At 32.1% G+C, this 11,251-nt stretch overlaps 1 protein-coding gene across 2 annotated transcripts; it reads left to right on the top strand.

Annotated features, from left to right (window-relative positions):
* Nucleotides 1-476: 476 nt before the first annotated feature.
* LOC108916461 (zinc finger protein 142-like) lies at nucleotides 477-10,542 on the top strand. Of its 2 annotated transcripts, XM_018722720.1 has the most exons (5): nucleotides 477-626; nucleotides 735-829; nucleotides 930-1,229; nucleotides 3,300-3,589; nucleotides 8,074-10,542. In XM_018722720.1, exons 3-5 carry the CDS (start codon nucleotides 951-953, stop codon nucleotides 8,933-8,935), a joined length of 1,431 nt encoding a protein of 476 aa, XP_018578236.1. In that variant the 5' UTR covers nucleotides 477-626; nucleotides 735-829; nucleotides 930-950; the 3' UTR covers nucleotides 8,936-10,542. The 2 variants fall into 2 exon arrangements, with proteins under 2 accessions (XP_018578236.1, XP_018578235.1); XM_018722719.1 differs by lacking the exon at nucleotides 735-829 and having other exon boundaries at nucleotides 477-698.
* The last annotated feature ends 709 nt before the right edge of the window (nucleotides 10,543-11,251 follow it).

The following is an 11,251-nucleotide window of genomic DNA, read 5'->3' as shown; positions in this document are numbered from 1 at the left end:
CCGGCCGCATTTGCGGTCGGGGTAGACGACGGATGGGGCCCACCTACGAAGGCTGTCCAGGCCTACACGAGATGAGGCAGGATAAAGAGGGATAATCCCTCTCGATCCCAAATCATTGAGGCCAATTTCTAGCCATGGAATAATGGCGCGCGCTCTGAACTGATTAGATTCAAATCTGACATAAGACAGATGCCGAATCTCAACGGGCCAATCAGGGAGACTAGATAGTCTCCATGGGGCCAATCATGGAGATCTAGTCTCCTTGGGGCCAATGCTACACCAGCTACCTTAGTAACCTCACAGATTTGATCTCCCCACCACTTAATTCTAATAATTCCGTCCCAAACCACAGAAGAAAAAGTTGCCACCGGATTCAGAATATCCTTGCAATAAAACGCCCATTCTGCATAAATCAATTCCGGAATCACTCCAACAAAACGCACCTCTTGTGTCTTGTCATTATCTTGTATAAGGTTATGTTTATTGTTTATACAGTTTATTCAATATCTGGGAAAAAAATAGTTATCATAGATTACAGAGAGTTATTGTTATACATTCAGTATCAAAAATAAATTGTGGAAATGAGTGGTTTTGGGGAAAGGATTTGCAGGTTATGCCTCGGTGTTGTAAGTGATGAACATTTTGAGGAAATAAATGAAGTGATGAGGAATATTTTAGATGTTCTTTTACTGAAATTGGTAGGTTCATTATCTTACATTAAAAAATAATTTCAGAGCATCTTCTAAATGTAATTTTTGACAAGACAACACCAACATCATTCAGCAGTTATTTAGAACTATCAGCTAGGATCATTGAAACAGATTTCCCAGTAGGTGAACATACTGTTAGATATACATTTTTAAAATTGTTGACTGAACAAGGTGTAAAGTCTTAGTTTTAATTTTTATTTTCTGTTACTTGATTTTCAGAATTTTGACGAAACGCATATAATGTGTAATGCTTGTTCACTGAAGGTCACAGAAGCTTTCAATTTTAAGACAGTGTGTCTCTACACTAATGATACTATAATTGCTTACGCCCATGATGATGAATCAGGATGTTCTATTGACCTAAGAGAGATTTATGCAAAGGAAACAGAAAACACACAATCAATAAATACATTAAAGCATCATAAAGTTTGTAGGCTATGTATGCAGCTAATAACAGACAAATTTATATCTGTACATGAAATGGAGGTTGATATGATCGAAAAGTTTATTCCAGAAATAGTAAGTACATACATATAAAACGATATACAAAAATACAATGTGTAACTTAAGTAAGTACAAAATATTTAAGTTGATAGGTCCCTGGATCCTTTTAAGAAGAAAAGTTTGTGTGAGTGTATGTTATAATCAACTTAGTTTTGAAACTGTGGGTGTTAAAGTTTTTGGAAAATGTACCATTTATATGTAAATAATATATTGTTTGACATAGACTGATGAAGCTTGGTTTAGTAATTTAACTAAGTAAATGTAATAGTTTACAATTCATATACAGGGTGTTCTACCGGGAACTGTATTGATTGATATCTAGGAAAGTGCGCATCCGAAAATTTTGAAAACTTGACAATATGGCAAAGTCCCTTGGGCGAACACAACTAAAATGTCTAGAACTGTCCAGCACTGCTGATTATACCAGAAGTCCACACCAACTTCGTTATTTTAAATGGAACACCCTATATATTATTACATTTTCGGATTCTACATGAAATTTTAGGGTCCTTTTATTCAATATTCCCTATGGCTAGGCATAATAGATTTCAAGATATTAATTTAAAAAAAAATTTGACAGATGTAAGGGTCCGCGGAGATGCTAGTAACTCTTTTCAGGAACGTGATATCAAGCTGATTTTTGGTATTCGTAAAGAACTTAGACGATGCTAACTTATGGTATATCTTTAAATTCAAAAATATACTAAGCATTTCATTTTCGCTGTTACATTTTGGCAAAGTAAAACAGCTATAACTTTCTTAGCTGTATTTTATTGCTCTCTCTTGTACACATTGAAATTCTATTTCAAGCCATATAAGCATTGTTAGGGTTACGATTACTACTTTTGGAGATATTTGCAAATTTCTACTATTTTGGCAGTTTTCATCATATCTGAAGTGTTATCAAAATTGCCTTGGACATAAACATGTCAAAAATAACAAAAGTGACTTGGCTTGTGTCAAATATTATTGTGTGTTATGTTATTAAACTAAATTAAAATATAAACTCTTTATAAACATCTATAATTCTAATTATGCCAGTGCGTTTAAATTAATCAAATGAAGATTATTTTAATTTGTTTATTATTTATGGACAATGTGACAAAGTTTTAACAAGAACTTGGAATACATTTGCTGTTCGATATCCGCAAAAGCGGAAGCCATCATTGAATACTGTGAAACAAATTATTGTAAATTTTAAAAACTAGTTCTGTCAAAGCAAAAATTTAAAAAATTAGGCTGTATTTATTTATTATGTGTTACATTAAATTAATATTTTTAAAGGTTTCAAAATAATTGTAATAGTTTAGTTATTAATATTTTATTATAAAGCATCCATCACTACGCTCCTCAATCTCAAACTTGTCGCTCCTCGCTAAAATTTCTTCCAGTTCTTCTTCTGTCAATTTTCTAGATATTTTTACAATTTTATTTTAAATAAAATACAATATATCAACAGCCATACTAAATAGAAACTGAAAAAGAGATGAACATTCTTGGCATTATTACCAGTACCTCCTTCCATAAAAATAATTGCCACAATCGCTATAAGCTTTGCCCGCAAAAATTCCCTATACCAATTGCAACAACTGAGTCGCTAATGCGCATGGTTGCGAATATGTACAGTTTGAGCAGCCTGATCCAATTTAACTATTCAAGCAAATTAATTCATCTGGAGCAGTTTGAGTCCTATAAATTTTTAGCGAATAAACTTGTCTGGAGCAGTGAAAGGGTTAAATACAATTAGGAATCAACTGCATTTATGGAATTTTAATTCAATGAATTTTTACCTTTACTTAGCTAAGTAATTGGCACAAGTTCCATTAATTTACGTTAATCAATCTTCAAGAAAATTTACATAAATATTACACGTTTCAAAAACCTTAACATTGTGTGTTACAAAAGCTGTCTTTTCAGTTCACAGATTCATATAAGAACTTTTCTTAAAATAGTCCAAGAAATCACCTCAAATAGTTTTATATGCTTAAGTTGCAATCTGTATGTCCCACCTCAAATCATCTACAATTACACACATTTTTCAGTTTGAACCTTGTGTATATAAATTCTAAAAAGTGTACTTTGTAGAACTTCAATATTGTGAAAGATCAAGTTATTTGCAGACCATGTTTTGATTCCTTCAGTGCCCATAGTAGTTTCATAAAGAAATGCTTAGAACTAGAAGAGAAAATTAAGAGTATTCATAATGCAGATGCCTGTGACAGCCTAATCAGGATGCCATCATTAGTTCCGTACATAAAATCCGAGGAGATTGATATAAAGTCTGAAGTAAGTGAACAGGAAGAAGAATTGTTGGAAACTTATTCTACTACACCAAAACTTGAACATAAAGAAACATTGCAAGATAATGAGTATGGGTAAGTCATTTAGAACTTGTGGTATTTTAAGCTCACAAGTACGGTATCTAGGAATGGGCCTGCTTATGAAAACCAAAAATAAAACCATAACATTTGGTACAGGAAGAATTAATGATATCAAAATCATCACAAATCTATTTAAGTTTTCTATTTTATTGTCGGGTGTTGGTTTGTGGTTCATCTGGCTAGTTAGTCCATATTACTGTGCGTCTTTTTGTGTGGGGCTAGGCCCAACTCCTTTTAAGTGGGGGGGCAAAACTCTCTTTTAGCTTATAAGCGTAGAGCGAATTCCTTTTTAGATTATTGAAGTATGAGGCAAAGCCCTATTTTGGGTTACAAATTATTTTTTAATAGCAGTAGAATGTACTAAAGTCAAGCTTCGGAATTTAGAATCTTTTCATAGTCACTACAGTAGGTAATAAGTGATAAAGAAATTTAAAAAAACACAATATTAGAGTTAAAGGGGAAGCACCCAGGGACGCTCCAACTATTTAAAGGAGATAGCGAGCAGGATTGTGTGCATTTGCCAAATGCAATTGATGTTGTAGAAGACCGCGATCAGCTCAGCCCAGAACGGCCCGCGATGCAACAGGACCACGACCACGTAATGCGTTCTCTCTTTACAGTAACGTTAAATATTTTGAACTCATCATTTTTCTTAAAATATCGAACTAAGCTGCAGGTAGGTCGAATTAGGATTTTCAATACGAAGTATGTACCGAAACATTAATTAGTACAAAGTGATTAATATCTAATGACACAACACTTAAACTGTACTATAATCTTGCCGAAGTCTTCCTGTAAATAATTTTTCTTAAGAGTTTACCAAACTGCCACTTAATTCATATTATAAATTCTTGCCACTTGTCGTTGAATCATCTTCAACATCGTCTAAAATTACCACATGCATAATTCATCATCGCTATCACTTTTCTTCAAAGTACTAGTCTCTTGTGTCAATAAATCCGTTGAATATATTTTTATTATAGTCTGACCTAAAGATATTTTGTCATCTGCCAAACCGTAACTGTAGTGTATATCAGTCATTTCCTCTATAAAAATTCCATTTTAATGTGAATAATTTAATGATCATTAAATTAACTCAAAAGTTTTGATAGGTCCTATCATTTCGTATGTCATAGTAATATGTTGATTATCTTGAAAAAGTATGTGGAAGCAAGCTATAAATGAATATAGGTTTACTGTTTTCGGATGTGATTTGTACACATTTAAATTTTAGCCCGCTTTCGGACTTGGAATTTAGCAGAGGAACTTGGCAGCACTGCTAATTCACACTGGTAAGTCGCCAATGTGGAAGAGAGTTAGCTGCCGTTTTATTAAATTCCAAATCTAAAGGGGTGTAAGTCCATGTTTTAACTCCTAAGTATCAAACATAACTCATCTGCTGCATACTTGTTTTGGTTTGCAATATCCAAAATTGCTCAAAAAAGAAATACTGCTGCCTTGTGATAATTTATACTTTTTTTGTAATTGTAACCAGAGCTTGCTGAAAAAAGTTACTTAAAGTGAATATTTATAGAAAACATTTTAAATTTAAATTTTGGAAAATTATATGCAGGCCCATTACTATACAGGGTGTATTTAAATGGAGGGGCACAAATGTTACCAGAGATTCCTTGGGTGAAAATAAGTCGATTTAACCTAACATACCTATATCCCAAGTCGCATAATAAAAAAGATACAGGGTGTGAAAGTGAAAAATAAAAAATGGTTTTTCCCTTAACCCTTTCGCTGCGCAATACGTCTGAATGTAGCTACCGCGTCGTGCGCGAAAGTTTATCGCGTGCGCATATATACGTCTGGAGCAGTTAGACCACTTATAGTTTTACATTATGTTGTGTTAAATTACGATTTACGATAAATTTTACGATTTTATTTTGAATAAAATACAGTATATGTACTAAATAGAAACTGAAAGAAACATGAACAATCTTGGTATTATTACCAATACCTCTTTCCATAAAAATATTTGTCACAGTCGGTATAAGCTTGCCCGCAAAAATTCGCCTTACCAATTGCAATAACCGAGTCACAATGTGCATGGTTGCGAATATATACGGTTTGAGCAGCCTGATCCAATTTAGCTATTCATGCGAATTAATCCGTCTGGAGCAGTTTGAGCCCTATAAATTTTTAGCGAATATATACGTCTGGATCAGTGAAAGGGTTAATAATTTCTATAATTTTAGTCAGAAATATTTCTAATATTCAACAGAGAGATTTTTTAATGATGGGAAAAATAATATAATAATGATTTTTGAGTGTCGAGTACGAGGCGCCCTCTGCTGGCAACGTAATGCATTAAATACGTAGTAACTTTTTTGCCAACCCCCGTATACAGCTTTTAGTAACAAAATATGAAATATTGGACTTTTTTTGACAAAAAAGGTATACTTATTGAAAATGGCTAAAGCCAACCGTTTAAGAGATATTTTTAATTTAATAAATTAGTGTTACGGATTTATACCTCCACGAATACCAAGGTTCGAGTTGCTTAAATAAATTAAATAAATCGAGTAGATAAATGTCAGTTGATAATACTCGTAAATTGCAATTTTGAAGTATTAGTTTAAAGTGTTAATTGATTTTAGTCACTATTTACCTGCGTCCTAGATATTAAATAGTTTTGGAATTGAATAAAATAACAAATTATGTATACTAATGACGAGTATGTTGATATGTTGCAAGTATTTTTTAAATGTTACAAGAAGTGTGCTGCTGCTGTACGACTTTATCATGCCAGTTATCCCAATGGTCGTGTTCCTGCTAGAAAAACGTTTGCGTCGGTAAAAAAAAACTTCAGGAAACGGACACATTCAACCTCGTCCTGTAGGTACTGGCAGAAGACATCTTATTCGCGATGTAGAACTTGAAGAAGTTGTCCTTGTCAATTTACACGATCAGAATTCTGAAACTAGTACCAGAAAATTGGCGACACAGTATAACGTTTCATATACTACGATTTAGAAAATTGCAAATGATAATCTTTTATACCCCTACTATCTACCTGTGCAGAAATTGACTGCTGCGGGTTTACCTAAAAGTATAGATTTTTGTCAATGGTATATGAACATTTCAATGGAAAACAGAAATATTTTATCCAGTATTTTGTTTGGTGATTAAGCGTCATTTTCACTCATGGTCTGACAAAAATCCTCACCAAGTTTGTACATCCGAATTTCAACATAATTTTAGTTTAAATGTATTGGCAGGAATCGTAGAAAATTATCTTATTGGTCTGTTTATTCTTCCTCGGCATCTCGGCGGAGTTGAATATTTGAGATTTTTAAATGAACAACTCCCAATATTGCTTGAAGATGTGCCACTAGCTATCTGTGAACACATGTGGTACGCACGTGACGGAACTCTTGCTCATAGTTGTTAGGCAATGGTTAGTAGCTGTTAGACAATGGTTAAATTTAAATTTTCCTGAGAGATCGATAGGTCGAGGGAACGATGCACCAGTCAAATGGCCTGTGCGATTACCGGATCTCACACCCATGGACTATTTTTTATGGGTTCACTTAAAAAATGTTGTTTATTCCAACCTTATTGATAGTGTGGAGATGCTTCGTCAAAGAATTTTTGCAGCAGCTAATAATTATTATTAAACTAGGTACCAATAAATAGGTAACTATTTTGCAATATTTTTTCAGCTGAACTGTTATTTCATGAGATTACTTTAACTCAGAGTTTAAATAATTTCACATACACAAGAAAATGTGTGTTTTAATAAAGACACCGAAAAAACAATTAAATAGAAATTATGCAATAAGTGTATTCACGCACGCTAAAATAATAGGTACGCAAAAATAGTAAAGTAAATTTAAAACAAGAAAAATAATGTCTCAGTTGATTTCTGCGCCCCCTTTTGGTCGAATTTTAAAATACAGAACACAACTAATAATTACTGTGAGGCAATGCGTTCTGAATTTATTAACAAAAGTGTCTGTTTGTACCTTGGTATTTGTGGAGGTATAAATCCGTAACACTAATTTATGAAATTAAAAATATCTTCTAAACGGTTGGCTTTAGCCATTTTCAATAAGTATACCTTTTTTGTTAAAAAAAGTCCAATATTTCATATTCTGTTACTAAAAGCTGTATATGGGGGTTGACAAAAAAGTTACTACATATTCAATGAATAACGTTGCCTGCAGAGGGCGCCTCGTACTCGACACTCAAAAATCATTATTATATTATTTTTTCCATTATTAAAAAGTCTTTCTGTTGAAAATTTGAAACATTTCTGACTAAAATTATAGAAATTATTAAGGAAAAACCATTTTTTATTTTTCACTTTGACACTTTGTATCTTTTTTATTATGCGACTTGGGATATAGGTATGTTAGGTTAAATCGACTTATTTTCACCCAAGGAATCTCTGGTATTATTTGTGCCCCTCCATTTAAATACACCCTGTATAAAATTTGAATTATTTATACTTACATACTATTTTTCAGTAACGGACCTTCAAATCTTTCATTTCACAATTTGGAACACAAGGAAATTTCTGAGACAAAAAAAAACAAGCATGTGCCTAAAGGACATTTAAGAAAATCTGAAAAGGAAGGGTCATATAGCACCAACTTACATGAAGTGCGAACATACATGTGTGATTTGTGTGATTTTACAACCAAATATAAGGATGGTCTTAGAATCCACCAGCTGAGACACGCAGATCCCTCGAAAATAGACATGTATGAATGCAATTTGTGCGAATATAAGACCAGATATAAAAACATACTTAAGCGTCATCATTTGACACATGTGGATCCTTCAGAGGTACAATTTTACAAGTGTGGTTTGTGCGATTTTAAATCGAAATACAAACACAGTCTTAGTCTTCATCAGTTGAAACATGCGGATGCTTCCGAAATGCCAATGTACACATGTGATATGTGTGATTTTAATTCCAAATATAAAAACAATCTAAAGTTTCACCAGCTGATACACACAGCGGAAATATACAAGTGTGATTCATGCGATTATATTACCAAACATAAACACAGATTTAGACTTCACAAATTAAGACATACTGACGCTCCAAATGTGCGAATATACAGATGCGATTTATGTGATTTTTTGACAAAAACTAAATACAGACTTGAACGCCATCATTTGAAACATACAGACTTTTCAAAAGTGCAAACGTACACATGTGATTTTTGTAATTTCCAAACCAAATATAAGTACAGTCTTAAGACCCACCAGTTGAAACATGCCGATCCTTCAAAGGTGCGAATGTACAAATGTGATTCATGTGATTATAAGTCCAAATATAAAGGTCATATTAAGTCCCACCAGTGGAAACATACTGTCTAAAAACATAAAATGACGTCTGATTATTTTTGAAAATTTGATGCATGGCTGGATTCAACAATTCCTAACTAACTTCCATTTTCCTAATTTGAACATTAGTGAGTTTACTGATTCTGATAATCTAATTGCTATTAATAGATTAAACAAATCAAATAACTACATTGACAAATGTAGGAAATGTATTTGCTTGTAGTATGTAACATATATTTTTGTCCTGTGCTTATATCAAGTGATCTTTCGTTAATTCCGAACTTCAAACCCATTTTATGTAACTTCGTGAAATATTTGAAGATATTTTCATATGATAAAATTTACCACCATAGACAAAATATTACATTGCCCTGGTTTTTATGGAAGACATCATAAATTTGGAAATATTTTTCCTATATGTTTCTAATGTTACTGGTAACCAGGGTCAGGTGAATACAATCTACACTGTGTTTTCTAAGGCCATCGATCGAATAGATCATGGGATTTTTGTCAATAAACTAAAGCTATTTTAATGATAAATTCTTAACAATATTTATATCATATAGTAAAAGAGTGCAATATGCAGTATACAATTTAATTAAAAATATTTCTGTTCTGCATCTGGGGTTCCTCAAGGATCGAACCTAGGATCTCTCTTATTTTTAATTTTCGTCAATGATGTACCAATGTTATCGATTGTAATATGGTATTATTTGCATATGATTTAAAGATGTATCAAAGTGCGAGCTCTTTAAAGGATTGCGTATTTATACAGTGTCAAATCCGAAAACTTGAAACTTGGTGCTATGTTAATAAATTGTATTCAAGTGTTCAGAAATGCAAAAACAAAGCATCCCATATAAAGCATATAAAGTCAATTTGATAGTTTTATACTGTTGTCTAGTTATAAAAGACGTGTGTATTATTGGATAATAAATTTATATGAGGATTACATAGCATATGATCTTCATTCTGTATTAGATATTATTATTGGTAATTGTATATTATGTTTTCAGAATATATAAGCTTAAAGGTTCTTTAATATTCCTTGGTGGGATCGATCTTGGATTTGATGTCTATTTTAGAATTATTATAAAATATGAACTTATAGACAATGTGTGAAGTTTTTGAAATTTTTATATTGCGAAAGATATAACTTAACCAGAAAAAGAATACAATTATCAAATGCCCTTCGCTTCAACTGCGGGAGTCAATGAGCGCGAGCATTCATTTCCAACCAATCACGTAGAGTGAGACAGCAAGTACTGAGATACTGTCTGTCTCTCTCACACACTCAGCCACACTTTTCGCAATGGCATGCTACCTCCCAGTATAGTATATACTCGAAGGTATGAACTACATTTCTGATCTATATCTATTATGTTAGGAATGTAAGTCTGCATTTATTAAAATATGTTATATGTGTGGAACCAAAAATAATTTATTTTTTTTACTTAACCAAAATTTATTCAAAAATATATGTAGTTATATTTAAGTGGAGGTCGGGTTTATAAACGTTTTATATTACGTATTTTATTTATCTATTAAAGTTAGATGGTAGCAGAAATAAAAATAAAGAGTATTTATTTCCTTATTTATTAATATTAATATTCACCAATTATTTCTTGAAGAATTGTAGTTGTGTCCTTATCTATTTGAATAAAATAATAAACTAGTACTACCTTCTCTTTATTTCATATTTAAAAAACATTTTATGTACAAATATTGTTTTATAAAGTATAAAAATTTAATAACGCTTATTGTCTTTAAAAATAAATATTTTCATATTTTTAACACTTAATTGTTGTTATTACCAAAACGAGTCAATTTTCTAACAAGAAATAATAGAGTTCCTTTTCAAATCAATAGTGCGATTTGCATTCTAGGTCACGTGACTTAGGGCAAACTGTCTATATATACTTTATCTATAGCTCTATGGTAGTTAATGTGTGGCATAAAAAACTTCATATTAACATAGAATGAAATGTAACATATGAATAACAGAACTGTCATGGCGTCACACGTTAGTTAGCTTCCAAAATAAAAGATGGCGCAGAGAATGCTAATCCTGTCATTTTGGGTTGGTTGGTAATGCAGTTTGGACTTTGCACGTATTTGAAATTTGGCTTTCGTTATCTTTGGTTTCTTTGGTTATCCTCTAAAAATTGTAAATTATAGTATTGCAAGAATTGTGTTTATAATTATTTAGTGCTTAAGAGTTTTCTATTTGTTATTATATTATACTGGGAATTTGATGTGTAAGTTTTAAGCTATACAGGGTGATCAGGACTTATCCAAAAAAAAAATTCTGGATGTACAGGGGACCCTTACAAATACAATTTTGTAAAG

Source organism: Anoplophora glabripennis, unplaced genomic scaffold (genome assembly GCF_000390285.2).
Source record: "Anoplophora glabripennis isolate ALB-LARVAE unplaced genomic scaffold, Agla_2.0 scaffold2043, whole genome shotgun sequence".
Classification (NCBI taxonomy): domain Eukaryota; kingdom Metazoa; phylum Arthropoda; class Insecta; order Coleoptera; family Cerambycidae; genus Anoplophora; species Anoplophora glabripennis.
This window is presented reverse-complemented; position numbering and strand designations above follow the sequence as displayed.